Source organism: Hetaerina americana, unplaced genomic scaffold (genome assembly GCF_022747635.1).
Source record: "Hetaerina americana unplaced genomic scaffold, ioHetAmer1.1.p SCAF_35, whole genome shotgun sequence".
In the NCBI taxonomy this organism is placed as follows: Eukaryota; Metazoa; Arthropoda; class Insecta; order Odonata; family Calopterygidae; genus Hetaerina; species Hetaerina americana.
In genome coordinates this window covers 282,943-299,868 of record NW_027286930.1, presented here as the reverse complement: position 1 = coordinate 299,868, position 16,926 = coordinate 282,943, and the positions used below count along the sequence as shown (strand labels likewise).

The 16,926-nt window shown below is 34.8% G+C and overlaps 1 protein-coding gene across 1 annotated transcript; it reads right to left on the bottom strand.

The window, feature by feature from the left end:
* Positions 1 to 2,598: 2,598 nt before the first annotated feature.
* Gint3 (GDI interacting protein 3) lies at positions 2,599 to 16,730 on the bottom strand. The gene is made up of 8 exons (XM_071589267.1): positions 16,705 to 16,730; positions 16,517 to 16,605; positions 16,199 to 16,431; positions 12,365 to 12,516; positions 11,681 to 12,096; positions 8,781 to 8,938; positions 8,356 to 8,485; positions 2,599 to 5,601 (listed from the first exon to the last, which is right to left on the bottom strand). The coding sequence occupies exons 3-8, from the start codon at positions 16,423 to 16,425 to the stop codon at positions 5,281 to 5,283; spliced, it is 1,404 nt and encodes a 467-aa protein (XP_071445368.1). The 5' UTR covers positions 16,426 to 16,431; positions 16,517 to 16,605; positions 16,705 to 16,730; the 3' UTR covers positions 2,599 to 5,280.
* Positions 16,731 to 16,926: the final 196 nt, after the last annotated feature.

Here is a 16,926-nt window from a genome sequence, read left to right as displayed (position 1 = left end):
CGTTGGCTACAGAACGACCCCAGCCCTCATAACTAGTTACGGATTAAATCATGTGTCTTTGTTTCAGTTGAATATGAAGAATGAGTTTGCACAAAGAGTTTATATCGGTTCTCCCCCCGATTTGCCGCGAACAATTAAAATGGTAGATATGGGATGCCTGTCGATATTTATTGAAGATTCTTACTCAGGTCGCGCATAATGGCTTGCAGGGCCATTGTGTTCAAAACTAAGGGCAGGAATAATTGGAGCATGACAGGCCTAATATTACAATATGGAGTGCATGCCCCTGAAACCTGTACATTATTGACAGGCCATAGGAGCAACTACTTCTTGTGGGTAGGATTAATTCTCACACTCTGGAAACTTAACTAACCAGCATAACTTAAAAGTTACTCTCTGCTAAAGCTTTAGGAAGACACCCTAGAATAAATGCATATAATGGTGTTAGATAATAGGATCATTTTCAATGTGTGCCCTCTGGTATGCAGTCAGTTGGTCCATATTTTTGATCATTTCAGTGAAGTAAGATTCCCTGCATGGGAATGTACGAGTTTAACCAAGTAAAGTGATGATTTCTAGCTCACACACTCATTAATCATTTAAATATTTGGGCGCACAATAAAATATAAATATATATGTATAATATAGTCCGACATAATATTACTTCCAAATTTTGGATTTTTAAAATAAAATAGGAAGAGATATGCTTTTACATTTAATGTAATATGTGACAGGTGTGCACCTTTAATTGGTATTAATTATGAAGTGTGTATGTGACTAAAAATAAATAAAAGGCAATAATGCATGCCCTCTTAGTTGAAAGAAAAAAAATAACTAGTCAAAACCTTTCTTTTCAAGTTAACCAAGTGTCCTCTTTTCCTCCCAAATATGTTAGTATTAGTGATAGGGAGGGACTTGGCAAGAGTTGTAATTTGTCAAAATAAATGGAGTTCAATAAAACTTCTGTTCCTGTACCACAGCTTCTTTTCAGACTATGAATGCCTTTCATCACTTAAGCCCTCTTAATTTTCCCAACCCAATTTCCTTTATTTATGCTATGAGTACTAATGTATAATTTTTCATTCCTTGATCTATGCATGTAACATGCATGGTATTATTATGATCTTATATTTACTTCAACCTAATTTGTTGAGGCATAGATATGTCGTGCACTCATCAAAATTCTGGTTGTGGATATTTATTATAACACGCATCCAAAAAAAATGGTGCCAGATGCCATGTTTTCTTCTCCTTTGTTTAGAGTTCACTCTGAACATGAGGAGTTGAGGGTAGAGAAAGAAACTTCGCTCTTCCACATAAAGATTAATTACTTCACCTAACCATGGTTTCAATGCTCATCATCATTGACATACATGTAAAATTTTTCAACTGATATAGACTGGCTCCAAGAGGGGAGGAAGGTAAGGGTGGTATTACTATATATGACAACCTACTCACAAGCTCTTATGAGTTCTTGATATTGTATTTTTGGGAAAAATGAGCATGTTGTCTGAGTAGGTTGTTTAACTTATGAGCAAGTAGGTGGGCTGGTGCAAATACACTAGATACCACTGGTCCAATAGGGATATCACTTGTGTGGACAGATTTGAGGTGGTCAGCGAAACATTATCTCTCTCCTGGTTCCCCCGACTACATTTCCAAAATGATTTCCCCACCAAGGCAATGATGACCATCAACTGATCTTTAATGGGGGTCAAACCATTGCAGACAGACACCCCTACCTCCCCTAACCTACTAATAAGTTTCTGCACCAGTGCACAACTTACCCCCATCCCTTATTCCCCTCTTGGAGCCAGGCTATGTAAGTTGGAAAATTTTTCATGCATGTCACCTGATGATGGTGCATAGCATCGTAACCATGATTATGTGAAGTAATAAATTTTAATGTGGAAGTGCAAAGTGCCTTTCTCTAGCCTTATCATGAAGGAGTTCCATAAAGTTAGGCTGGAAACTGTTATGTTTATGAGGAGTTGATGTAAACTTTATTACTCTTGTTAGGCCAACAACCCTCAACCCAGACCACGTTAGGTCAACTGAACCCTAGTTACTGAGAGGTAGATATAGTAGTACTGATGAAATAGATGTTGAGTTTTTGTTTTGTTTACTCCTACCAACCTTAGAATTATGATAGCAACTTATTAACATAGTGTCATTTACCCCTAAAGAGTGATTCATGGAAAATAGGGTTACACTTTTTATTACCTCCAGTGGATGGTGAAAGTCAGAAGGAAGGCATATAATTACTAATACCATAGTTGCAACATATCCACAGCCTTCAGGAAAAAAGAAAAATTAGCTAAAAAAAAAGGCCAAAAAATCAGTGTATCATGTAATTACATATTCCAATGATCTCAATCAAGCCATCTCCTGACTTAATGTTCAATTAGTGATCGGTATCAGTTGACACAGTCCAAATTGGAAAATTTGAAGTAATTTGCTTTAATTTAATAACTGCAAACACTGCACCATTTTCCATTTGAAAGGGAGTGGGCACTTTCACTACAGTATGACACAGCAGAAAATCATTTGAAAGAGAACATTATAATAGTAGTCCTCCTTTTCAATTTATAGTAATGCTAAGAGTATTTTCTCTGCCTCCTGTACAATAAAATATTCTTGCATATGTTTTAGGATCTGGAGGATTTCAATGATTCATATAAAATATTTAATTCAACATTATTTAGCGAAGAGATGACTTTTTCAAGGCTTGAGTTCCACTTGGGAAATAATAAATTTTTGAGAGAAGCTACGCTGAACACCACTCTATTGAATAGAAGGAATTATGGCCAATTGCACCAAATTATTTCAATTATATTTCATTTTTTACAATAAATTTTCATAGAATACTTGTATTGCAGTAAAAGAAGCATATAGCTGCAAATTATTTATTACATATACATTCAGTAAATGATACAAATGTTATCATGAAGATAAGTATCATAAAAAAGAAAATTTAGACAAATGGACCTCATATTCTTTAATGCCATTGCTAAACTTAATTTTCTAAAAAGGTATAAGTAGAGTGAAATATACCTATGCTTAAAGCCATTATGGTTTATGAAAATTGAAAGAATAATAGGAGTATAATCTTGCATGTATACTGAAATTACACTTTGATCAAAATGAAAATTGGATCTTTACTGAATATGATCAAAAACTATACCTAATAAAATTGTTTTGATGCTCTGGACTAGATAATTTTCTGACCATTTATTTCTTGCATACCCTGCATTTGTAACTGGCCTAAACTGTTATTTACTCACCTAAAACTGGAGAACTCTGAATCTGAAGATAGGGCTGAATCAGTCTCTTCTAAATTAGCAAGTACATATTAATTTGCCAACCATTCTAGCAATATTTAATTTGGATGAATTATGGTGTAAGTACTTGCCCTTGGCAGTAAATTTTATGCACCTAATGCAATTCTGCTCATTTCTATCCTCAACCCATTCTCCATTAAGCCTCTTATTAATGAGGCCAAACCAGATGCTTGGATTTGCATGAACAGTATGTTTCTATTACTGACTCAGAACCAAATACGCATACATTTTCATTATGTATCCCACAGCACTGCATATTTATTTCAACTGCAATCATGCCCTGTTCAGCAACAATGATAATGTTGCTACAAAGGTTGTTAATATCTAAGACATCCTCAGATTTTCCCTGTATCTCTCAACCGGTTACGTATATTGAATCCTTAAATAACTGCATAATTAATATCATACCAGCAAGCGTAAAACAAGCTAAGCTGCTGCTGCTGTAGATGATCACTTAGGTATCCTACACACATCAAGGAGAAAACTTATTGGAATGGAAAGGAAAAGTAATAGCAATTACATATTGCTCCATACTAATATTTTGTTTCCTCCTTGTAGTTTCACTCGTGCATTGTAGGCATTCCAGTAGTCTTCTCCAGATGATATGTCAGTTATAACCTACAAGGGTTGTCTGGTAATGAGTTTGAAGTGAACTTATTCATTCTTTTGCATATCCTCTCCAATTGTTGGCCAGCATTAAGAATCCTCCCAATTAAAAGCTATAAAAACAATTTACATTTTTTTGATATTATGTAACTTTGTTACCCACCAAGGTCAGCTTCATAATTCACATCACCTGATGATAGACTGAGGAAGCATTAGCTATCACTTTTGTATAAGTCTGAACAAAAAATTCAATATGGGAGCACTTTATAGCTTAGTGTGGGCAAGAATCACCTTAATCTCTCTCCTCACCAATAGTGGAGGAGAGATATGGTTAGACCTGTCAGCATTCCTAGTTCAGCAGGATTGAGCTCTACATAACAATAATAAGAAGGGAGGTTCCCCATCGCTTTAATTTTTTATGTTCTAACAGGTGTCCTTGGAAGTGATAGGGGTGCACGTACTTTCAAACCTGATTTTTATTCATTCGCATGTCCACAATTAATGTTGAGCCCAAGTTCAGTACAATTTTTGCTGCTCTTTAATTTATTGGATTCAGCACTTTGAGGAAACCTTAACACTGGGCTCAAGTGAGACTTAACACAACTTTATTTGATTATATTTAAGGCCACTTTGTACATGGCTGCCATAGAAATGGTCTTCTGTTTTGCATGTAGGGTCGACTATTTTGCTTACACATGCAGATATCCTCACTAAAGCATGTTAAATAAGCATTCAGGTTATTTTCCACGGTACTCCCAGCATTAGATTATGATGTCTGTGGCAGCTTTTCCCATTACTGAAGTTTAATAGATGGCTACCTGGAATACTGTAAAACTATTGTTTTAAATAATGTTTCTTGATAAAGTTGAAAAGAGAAAACTCATCACTAAAAGTACACCTAATAAAGCATCACAAAAATCTTCCTATCAAGTTTTAGAAATAAGAAGAGGTGATACATTACTTTAAAGCAGTTTTTCCCATTATCCAAATTACAGTTTTTACATTTGATTTTTATGATGGAACTTCCAATACTCATTTTCATTGATTGCAATTACATACTTCATAGTGACATTTTAGCTGATTAATATTTATAAATCTAACATGGTATTTTAATATAATAACATAGGTGCTCGAAAAACAGTAGAATAATTACAAGAGGCTTCCCCAACAATTGTGTACATTGCAAATGCAGTGTCTTTGACACTAACAATTACAAGCATAGGCAAAAAACATTGAATTTGACAAAGAAATACTGACTTTTACTGCCCCATAGATTTAAAGGAAAATAGAATTGCCAGCAATCAACAATCATTTCAGTATAGTAAATATATATTCAAACAGGTTTGACCAGAATCATAACATCAGGCTTTAAGAACTCCTCCCCTTCCTCTACAGCTTCCTTCTCCCAGAAAAATAGGAGAACAGCATTCGGTACAAGGTGCAAATCCAAAAGAGTTTTATCATCTTCATCCAACTTATTATCCCCAGTCTTATCATCTTTCTCCGCAGAGCTCTTTTTTTCAATATTCAAAATATCAGAAGATATTTTTCCTCCAGATGGAAGTATCAACAAAAACGATCGATCTTCTATCAGTAAGTGTTCTTGGACAAACTCAACAACATTTGAAAACCTTTCATATACAGAGAAAGTGCCCTAAAAGGAAAAAGACTTGATTAGTGAACATATATTTCCAAGGAAATTTTTAACACAGAATTTATGTTTTCAATGGTCTAGGTTAAAAATTATCTGATTCATAATGTAACCATATTTATTTTTCCATTTGAGCAAAACAAATACTTATTTACATGCTTGAGCAGACTTTGCAAATTGGCTCCAAAAATTTCATCCTGTACACTGAATCATGAAATTTATGAAGAAACTCTTTTTAGACTTATTGTGAGGCTAAATAAATGCAGGAGTAATGAAGAAAGAGAAATTTACTAAATTTGCCCAGTTTTTGTAGCCATAGTGCATCCAACCACAAGTTATGTTCATACCAGTAAACATAATTTGTAATTCCACACACTTTATTTAGAACATGACCTCGATTCCGACATTGGACATCATCATCAGGTATCAAAACCTAGGTCGTGTTCTAAATAAAGTGTTTGTGGAATTGCAAAGCTACTTATTTCATTGCAATATGTTGCGTGAATTCCATTAAGTTATGCCGGAGACAACAAAAAAAATACTGCTGTTTAACTTTACCAGAAGCATTTAATAAGGGCTATTGTGCACCAAAACTCAAGGTGCTCTTATGATAGGGTAATAATACTGTAAAGGGAAGCAAAAATGGTGCATAGTAGGGGCCTTTTTTTTTTAAACACATAGAAGTTTTGGATTCAATAATATAACTCTTAGGTTCCTGGCTCTATTCCATGCAATTTTATATAAAATTTTAAAAATTTTCCCAAGACATCCCCATTTTTCGAAGTTTTAAAATCCCTTGAGCTTTCTTTCAAGTTTCAAATGTTCAACTCTAACATGCTCAAGGTCAACCATTAATTGGTGGCCACTCATCAGGGTATTGCTTCAGGTAAAACATCATTCAATATGAAATAAATGCTTGCTTCATTCTGGAATCTGGAGTCTCTCAGAAGGCAATAAATATCTGTTGGAATTTCCAAAATATCCACACAACCCAAATCCTGACCTTTGTAAATATATATAGCATCCATTTGTTTCATAAAGAATAATTAATTATAGTATGCACACTGAAAGAAAATAATGTAATCTCAAGTTACTACTACTTACTTTCTTATACAAAGATATAGAACCTAAAACCTTGGAATTATAGATACAGAGCCACGGATTCTATTTTTTTAGTAAGAAAAGCAGATATTTGTTAAATATTATACTTTTTTACCTTTGCATAAACCCTTACTTGAAGAAATAGTCAAACCTCTGCATTACTACATACGAGGTCTGTTCAAAAAGTTCCTTAACTTTATTTATTAAAAAAAAATACTTCACTAGCAAATTATTGGTCAGGATCCCCTTCAAAATAGCTTCTGCCCAATCTATAAACTTATCTCTATGGTGTTTTGACTTTTAGAAAAATTCCTGGATTGCTTCTTCTGGAATGCTCATAAGCTCCTCCATCCAATTTTTCTGTACCTCTAGAATGGCGGCAAATTTTTTTCCTTTTGAATGGGATTTGGGGAACAGGAAAAAGTCACATTGGGCCAGGTCTGATGAGTAGAGGGGGGGGAGGGGGGGGGGGAGCACAGCAGTCTTGTTTTCGGCTATAAACTGACTACTTCTGAGAAATGAATTAATGGTGCATTGTCGCAGTGAAATAACCACTTGCCGCTACTCCAAACTTTGAGCCATTTTTGCCTGATTCTCTATCTAAGTTGTTTTATAACCCGCCAGGTGATACTCCATGTTGACCGTCTGGCCTTTAGTTAGGTAACTGTGATGCACAACCCACAATGCAAAAACAGTCAACATCACCTTGACATTCAAGCAAACTGGTCAAGCTTTTTTGGGGCAGGGGAATGTTTCACCAATCCGTTGCAGAGATGCACCTTCGTTTAAATTTCATATCCATTGATCAATTACTCATCACCTGTTAGGATCCTGGACAAATAGGATCTTCCGCTTAATCAGTTACCGACAGGCTTGAACTTGATATTTTTTCTGGTCTTCTGTCATCAGTCAAGGCACGAAACACAAGATGCCGCATTCTCCTCCAAGTACCCTGACAGTCAAACGTTGATTTGCACAAACGAGATCATTCACTTTCTCGATGTGGGGGCCAACAGTCAACGATGATGGTCTTCCAGAATGCTCATCATCTCCCACTGATTGCCAACCATTTTTGAACTAGGTAAACCACTAATAACTCATGGTATATTTCATAGCATCATCACTATAAGCCTTGGTAATCAACTCTAAAGTTTCCATGAAGAATTTACTGAGTTTCATGCAGAATGTCACAGAACAACACTGATCCTTCAAAGAGCTAATTTCTGTAGATTTGATTTTTCGTTGCACTCCAACACCACCCCTTCATTAAAAAACCATAACTAATCAACAAAACAAGATATCATCAAAGTGACTGAAGGTGATTATTTGAGAAGTTTCTGTGGACACAACGCCTACAAGTGGATTAAAAAATAACCAACTGGAGGTACACTATTCAAAAAGTTCAGGAACTTTTTGAACAGACCTTGTAGTCAGAACCAAAAATTGGGGTGTTGAATGGTCAAAGAGGTTTGCAGTACAGATGTGGTTAATTATACAATTGCAGAACATTCCATCAAAGTGCAAGTGAGGCACATTTATCATGCTCCTGCTATAAGACTCAGGAAAGTTAAATACACAGGCATATTTAAACTAAACCAAAAAGTTCTGATTCCTAAACTGGTGGAAGTTTTTAAAACACAAGTTTCTGCAATTTACCTGCAAAAGAACCCCATCAGGAAATCTGATTCTAATAAGTGTGTAGCGATACAGCTTTCTTTCTCTTTGTTCTTCTCTCTCTCTCATTGCCTTTGTGCGAAGCATTGAACTTTGCTCCACAGCTGCAGCCCTTTAAGACAATAATGTATTCAATATTAGGGTTAAAATTCTGTTTACAGGAGGTAGAAAGGGTAGGTTATGCTAGATAGCCCAATTAAGTATTAAACTTACCAGATAACCAATTTAGGTTTACAAACTGACAAGATCACCAAGGCGTTAATTTAATTGTATAATTTATTTTTACTTTCAGTACTTGTTTATTTTAAATGTTCAGAAAAGAGCACTTACATACAGCACTCACACAATTCTTCATATTTACAGATATATTTTATTTAAAAATTTACAAAACTATTATTTTAACTAACCTCAATTCCATTTCACGTTTCAATTCCTCTGGTGATAAGGTGAAGAAATCAGGAGGAAGACTCAAAGGTGCAGCAGCCTGTGAAGACAGCAATACTTGAGTATTGCGATCTAATTCCAGTTGGATTGGCTCAGCTGCCCTCAGAGCATCAACTAATACCTGTAATTAATTATTTCAAACATTAATGATATGTAATGAAAATAATGAATACAGTTTATAAAATACAAATGTAACACACTTATGAAAAATTAAATTCCCAGAAAAAATTTAAACGATTTTAATTTTAATTTCTTGAATATGTCTGAAAAGTGTAAATAGAATAATTATATAACATTGCCAAATAAACATGGGCAGGCAATATAAATGTACAGCAAATTGCTTCAAATGCCGAGAACCAAATAGCCAACTGTCTGGGAGGTACCCTTCTATTAAAAAAAATGACTGCCTTGTGAATACAATAATGCTCTATACCAGGAATTTCAGCATTATTCAAAATCTGGTGACATTAAAATACAACTGGTAGAATTCTTGTCAGCAAAAGTGCATGCAAGGGCAAGCAATTTAATTAAGAATGCATGTGAATAGCAGAAGAGCCATCACAGCATCATTGCAATTGCTCATGGGATTATATTAGCTTAGTGATGACTGACAAGCAAAGGATATTCAAAGGAATGACTACTTAACTAGTGTAACTTTCATGACTTCTTTTATTTTTAAGAGCACAAGTCCTATGATTGATCATTCAGAATTTAAAAAATATAGGTTAAGAGGATAACACAGGCCACATCATTTACACCTAGTTCTTTCATTAAAAAAACGGGATAATTCATCATGCCATGGGAAAAGTTTTTACTTTCCCTTATATTAAAAATATTCAAATCACAAGTACATGCATGAATGGCATTAGAAAATATCCAATGTGCTATTATAAACAGGTGAGAAACAATCACTTCCTTAGCTAGATTCTTTCTAGAAGTAAATGAGATCAAGAAAACTGCACAAACATTTCTTTCACTTGTAATTCAAATTTTACATAATTCACTGACATTTGGTGTTCATTTAACTACTTCCCATGAATACTAAAACTTTTTCCCATGGAAAATGTTTCCTAACTACTACAGGTACACATGGAAATCTAAACAAAAATTCATTTTTATGAACTACATATCCATCCCAAGTCTTCAGTTTCATTAGTATGTTTAAAATATACGTAATTTCAATGGCTGTATCAATTTAAAATACAAAGCATGCTGATATGAAATGCACAGCCAGTAATAGTGAGAAATAATCAAACAAAATTATGAGATTCTCAAAATTTAAGAATGCTTACATAAGTATTAAAGTTTGGAGGCATCAACTAGAGCAGGCAGAACAGTTCACAGAATCATGACATATTTCAGGTGAGCAGAGAAGTAAGAACATTAAAATAAAAAAATGCCTTAAATAAATCTTTCACAAAGAGGATGAAGTTGATTAAGGAGACTTTAAATTATTGATGCAAAAACGGGCCATGAAAAATATAATCCAAAGACTTGAATTGCTAAGAAATTTGGTAACTTAAGTAGATAAGACAAAAAATCTCCAATATTTTTTTTAAGAAGAATGTCAAAAATAAAATGGAGTGAAAGAAAACAAATGAGGAAGTTCTAAGCATAGTACGGAAATTAATGAAATTTTTGGGGTGAATGTGAAGAAGGGAAGTACAGGGAAGAAAAGGATAGGCATTTTGGATGGAATTTAGGGAAATCGAAAGTATGCATAGCTAAAGAATGTGTTCATGTAATATGCAGCATGGGTTTTAAGGGCGTTGTGGTGAGCAGTGATTTTTGCCAGGGTGCCTTAAAAAGCTACCGTGAGCCAGAAAATTACAGTTTAATGAGTATCGATCCCATGAAGACACGTATATAATAAAAATACTAATATATGATGGTTATGGACACTACTGCTGTCTTCATTCTTGGGAAGCGTTATGTTTGAACTAACGATCACAAGAATGGCTGACCATATGTACACCAATTTTTCACTAATTTGGTCACAGTTGGAGAAAATAAATTACATTAAACAAATATATCTTCTGTAGTTTAACATAAAACTGAAAGACATGAGCTACAATTAAGGCAATTTTGAGGATATTACAGAACAAAGCAAATTGAGTAGTTTCAGGTATGATATGGTGGAATTAGAACATAATCAAGAACAAATAGCAGCAATTTTGCACCAGATAAGATTTATAGTACAACCAGGAAGCATAATGTCATACACAATTGATGTAACACATTGAAACCCAGTCACACAATAAATCTTATGTAGTGGAAAATTGCTACTATCCATTCTTTATTTCAGAACAAAATAGTGTTCAGTCAATTTTTAAGAGCAAAGCTCTCATACTTTGCTTGAATGTGGTGCAGAGTTGTATATATTCATGGAGCTGTCCAAGATAATATGTAAAAAAAAGTGAAAATGTCCAACTGCATCTATGCAGAACCACCAAGTTTTATGATAAGCTGATAACATTCAAGTATCATAAATGTCAAGTAATCATAAGGCGAATATGTAGTCATCGAAATCTTTACAGGCCCCAAATCAATGTGATATTTTTCCATATCTGAGAAGGAATTTGTCAGATACCAATTAAGCCTATGACTGTACAGTGTTATGTGCTATCTAGTGCTAAAGATAGGTCTGCTCACATGAAACACCTTCGGTGATTTTAACTCTTTGAATTTCTTCCCTTATAAATCACTCTCAAATTATATTTTTTGTTTACATACTAATGAGAGGAAAGAACACAATAAGTATTTAAATTTCCAAATTAATTAGCCAACAAATATTTTAGGAAGACATTACACTCATCTTCACCTTTTATGAAGCTGAGATGAATTATGAAACTCTGTCACTTACAGAAAGTTTCTCAATGTCCTCTTTTGAATTCTTGTAAAACATAAGAAAATCCTCCATTGCAACTGCTTCCTCAGCATTTCCCTGTGTTTCAGCTTGCATTCGACAGACCTGGAATCCAGCTGCTCTTAAAAGAATGTCAGACCCTTGGACAGGAGCAACTCTTTCCCTATACACCCGGTTGGAGCATCGTATTTTTCGGTATTTCTCTTCATCAGGATGTGCAATTATATTCTCAAGATATTTACACATTGTATCAATGCATGTTGCAACCCTTTCTCGACCTAAGGTACGATTGCATGACTGTATAATAAGAGCCGCTGTCAAACCCATTTCATCTTCTGATCCAATCTCTAGCTGTTCATAGAGGAATTCTGAGATCCGTTCATTCCATTTCTCCTTAGAAAGAACTTCTGGTCCTGAAATTGTCATTGATTAGAGTCACCTCCTTGCTGCTTATTCATGGACTTTATTTGCAGTTACAGATCATTTCTGTTACCAAAATATTAAATATTAACCAGTTTAAAATGCTCGAGTCTATCCTTAACATCAGGCATTTACAATAGTTTGAAAGGAAATTAAATTTTTTACCTCTTTGCCCATTGTATTAATACATGATTTGCAACACTATAACAACTCCATTAGAAGTACAACAGCAACTTAACGCTTGAAAGTACAAAAACTTACCCACAAGAGGACACCTGAAGTACACGCCTTGAACTGTTAATAAAGATGGATCCTGTGTATCTTTTTTTACTGGTGAACTAACTCCCTTGGCTGCACCTTGTTTTTCAGCTTCTAGCTCACGACGTACTTGTGCACGGATGGCATTCAAGGATCTATTTAAATAAATTTTTACATTAGTAAAGGATCATTAGCACTACTAAACTGACAGGTACAACCAATATTTGAAGTGGCAACAGTAGTTTTTTATTATTCTTGCCATTGGATCATTTGTCACAGCCGGAAATGATTCCACACACTTGCACAGCATCAAAGTGACAGAAACCAAATATTGAAATATCTCCAGAATTCTTTTCCTAGTTTCAAGTTAGCTTTCATTTCTGAAGAAACTTTAATGGTACATTTTTATTTAATTTATTTGTAAATTGGTAAGGCACTTTCTGCCCATCTTAATAGCACCCATTACTGATTCGAAAGTCATAATTGAAAAATGGTAAGGGACACCAGGAGAAGGAAGAAAAGTGAGTATGACAAAAATACAAAATGTTATCCTTTCACATACGATGTTTAATTTATTACAATGCAAGAATTGGCTCAGTATGTTTAAGCAGGGATTGTATGCTCATGTAAGGTGTAATACGTTCAAATTTAATAGGGCACAAGTTGTATCAGGAAGTAAGCCAACTAAATGAAATGCTTCTCTGTGACTCTAAGATAAGTTATAGATCTACATGTTTGAAAAGGGTTCGAACCTCGGTCAAGGCAAATGATTTTTACATTTCGAAACTGTTGCATTGTAATGCACATTTAGGGGATGACTCCATCAAAAGTTACTGTTGTGGCATCTCTCGCAGTTTCTTGGGATTCGTCCAAGGTAAAACACCCTTAGTGTTTAAAGTTAGCTCAAACCTCATGAACTGTGGCACATCGTGCATGACTACGAATGCCTGTGACATTGTGTGTACTATATTTTGTCACAACATCTCGTTCTTTCAAAGCCCACAAAATCTCAGAGTTTAATGGGATGCCTCAGTAGCTTAGCTGGCTAAAGCATTTGGCCAGACATTGAGGGCTCTGGGTTCAAATCCCAGTCAAGGTGAATGAATTTTACATTCTGAAATTGCTGCATTGAAATAAATAATAATTAGCACTTCTGGTCTCCATTTTAGACTTTTCTAACTCTTGGACAAATGTCAATATTTAAGAACCACAAGGAATAACAAAGAGCAAGTGTGTTTCAAAAAAATTCAATGGCTGCAAAAATAAAGTAATGCACAACAAGAGCAGGATCATTGTCACAATCATTTCATTAGGGCTTCATTATTGCCATTAGGGCATCAAATGTTCAGTAACTTTCAACAGAAATGCATACTGTGAACAACACACATTGAACTAATGGTGGTCGATCTTCTCTCTAACTTCAATACCGACTCTTTACTTTAACAAGAGAAGAATTATTTAAAGTTTTCCAAAGAAGGATTTTATTTACACTTATGTCCCTAGTTATAGTGTTTACATCCTTAATTATAATGCCATGAGGTATTCAATTTGTTTCATAAAACAACATATGCTTTTAATTATTTTCCTATGACTTCAATTTGGCATAAACGTTGAATTGATAGTAGTAGTTTTGAGGGGAGGCGACCGACAGCTAAGGTCATTTGCGCCATAGGGGAAGGACAGGAAAGGATGAAGGGTGGAGAGAAACCCGGCGTCGGCATTAGCCTACTCTTTACGAAAGGCGCCAAGGGGTCCGCGGCTTAACGTCCCATCCGACGGACGGCGTACTCACTCAAAGTGCCCTCCACAAAGCACCTCAAGTAGGGATCGAGATACCTCTGAAAAATATTCAACACCGCCGGGATTTGAACCCGCGCCCTCAGGGTGGGAAGCCAGTACGTTAGCCCCCGCACCATCTCGATCCCCGTTGAATTGATACTTTTTCATTGATACCCTAAAAATTATAAGTTTTCCCTGTAGTTGGATTATGAATGATAAACAAAAGCCGTGCTCGTTTAGCTGACTAAAATAAAAGATATCCAGAAGAAAATCATTTACTTCCCTTGGATTCCTTTGATACCGTTAAGAGTTTGTCTAAGTGGTTAATTTCTGTAAAGTGAAATTACCCAGAGAGTTCAAGGTGTCATCTCATGAAACAGATAATGGATTAAATAGAAATCAGTTTTTGCAACTAAAGGTAAAATCGTTTTTATATTACTTGAAAATGTATATCTCGTTGTATATTCCAGTTCTGATACATCCATGCCATTCCCTTACTCACAAAACGTGCCAATTTAATCCTATGTCCACTATCTAAACATCAAGAAATTCTCTGAATCATTAAGTTTTCCAGTAAATATTCCCAGGGAATATTTACAATTCACCAGAGCTTTCTATGTCTACGAAGAAGTATATATGGGAAAATTTTAGTGATATAGTAGTATTGACTACAAGTGTCAGCACTGATTAATGGGATTTTAGATAAGCATTTTCGTTAAATTAGGTTTTTATTTCAACCTTTAAATAAGCCCCCAGTTGCATTTTAAGAACATGTATTGGGAACATTTTGCTTTAAATTTAAACTTTTATGATTCCACAAAGATCCAAATTTGAAATTTTCATTATACCTAGAAAATGTAGCTAAAACATTTTTTCACAGAAAAACTTATTTAAATTAAAAAACTATCAACTTTTATATTTAATTGCGTGATTCCATTACATCAAATACAATATAAAAGCTCATTCCAAGAACTTAAAAATGAAACCTTGACCAGCCCTCTAGCTTAATGAGAGACAAAATTAAAAGAGATAAAAAATTATTCCACTCATCATTTCTCAACCAAATGTTGCCTCTTGGCACCTTAAGCTAAGAAACAAAGCAAGAATAAAATTTGAAAAAATTAGAATAATTTTTTCTGCCAACACCGCCAGAATACTGAGTTTCATCTAATTTGGAGATTTTTGAGTTGTTAGAGGTATTCTTTGGTCGGTTTACATGGAATGGTGCAAACCATCAACTTCTACCACAAGTATGGCAAGGTTTGCAAAGAAGAGCAGAGATACCCACGCATGAATTAATAGTATCTCTTGAATGCACTAGTCATTTGATAACGCGAGAAAGAAAGAACTCTATAGAAAACAGCAAAAAAAAAGTATTGCAAAGGAGTAATGGTACGGAAAACAGGTTGAATTTGAACTTGTGTGACCCATTATTTTGCGACAGCAAGATAAAAATACTAAATTGGTATGAAAATTTACTGTTGTAAATTTTCATACCAATTTAGTATTTTGATTCTACCTACAATTTATTACTCATCCATAAGAATTTTTTCGATTAGTCACGAAGGGAGAGTATTGATGGGCTGATTTCTTTTTGATTACTTCGTAAAAGAAAAAAGTTCGATCCAACATCTTCAAATGCCATAAGGTTCTTTAATGCCCTTCCCATAAGTGTCACAACATCACCTCAGAGAGTTTGTAAGTTTAAATAAATTAAGCGAGAGACTGATATGTAATTTAACACTGGATATACTGAATGAATTAAATTTATGCTATGATATGGATGACTTAAGGACGAACTATGTGAAATAGAACTACAAAATTGTCGTAAAAATTACTTTTCCATTTTATAATTTTTAAAATGGGAAGATAAGTGGGCGTGATAACATTCCTATTGATAAATGCCATTATTACCACCCAGATACTAGTACTTAACTGGGTACCTTCACTGGAAAAGAAAACACGTTTAATGAACATAGCATGCCAAAAATTAATTCCAACGCTAATCCAAGCATCTATGATAATGTTTAAATTCTTGTGTATGGTATCTTCTATTACGTGTTAAATGCTGCGGTTGGGGCGTTCTTAAGCTCCATTCGTGCCAGAGCGGCAGCTGCCGCTTGTTGTGCTTCCGCCGATGGTGGGACCCTTGATGCCGGTACATAGGAGGACGAGGTTGGTTGAGGCCTCCGAACAGTTTCATCATTAAGCCTATGACCTGGGCCTGCCAACTTAAATTTAGCTTCGGTTTTCTTCTTTTGAAAGAATTTTTTTATGGCTGACATCGTATTCTAAAAGGCAAAATGAATAATATAAAAGGCAACGAATGAAACCGAAGATTTCACACACAAATAATCCACACAAAGAAAACCTTACAGTTTTATTTTAAACACGGGGTGAATGCTCTTTTGGAAGCTTGAGCTGGGAAACGCTCTTCCTTAATTCCTCAATGGCTTTGGTACTTGCTGGAATACAAAAATCCCCAGTCAGTTTGGATCACGACAGCATAGCAAATACCAAGTTAACAAATAATACCAATAAATTACTTATAACCCATCACTTACGTGGTCGCATAAACCTTTCTGATATTCTTTTACCGTAAACCTTCCATGATATACAAATGAAAACTATGTTGGCAGAAAGGATGAAGGCAAATCCCTTCAGCAGTTTTATCTGAAACTCGTCGAAAGCAAACCACTGAATAAGGTCTTCACAATAATGAAGAAATGTACTTGTCTCAGCTTTCTCTATTTCTTGCTCAGATCCAACTCCTAAGAATTCTAGCA

Excerpts from the sequence above, each read along its gene's own strand:
- Gint3 (XM_071589267.1), bottom strand. The coding sequence starts at position 16,425 with ATGTCAGCCATAAAAAAATTCTTTCAAAAGAAGAAAACCGAAGCTAAA. Across the intron at positions 12,517-16,198 it reads CCAACCGCAGCATTTAACAC|ATCCTTGAATGCCATCCGTG; the intron begins GTAATAGAAGAT and ends TTATTTAAATAG. Across the intron at positions 8,939-11,680 it reads AGGACATTGAGAAACTTTCT|GTATTAGTTGATGCTCTGAG; the intron begins GTAAGTGACAGA and ends AATTAATTACAG.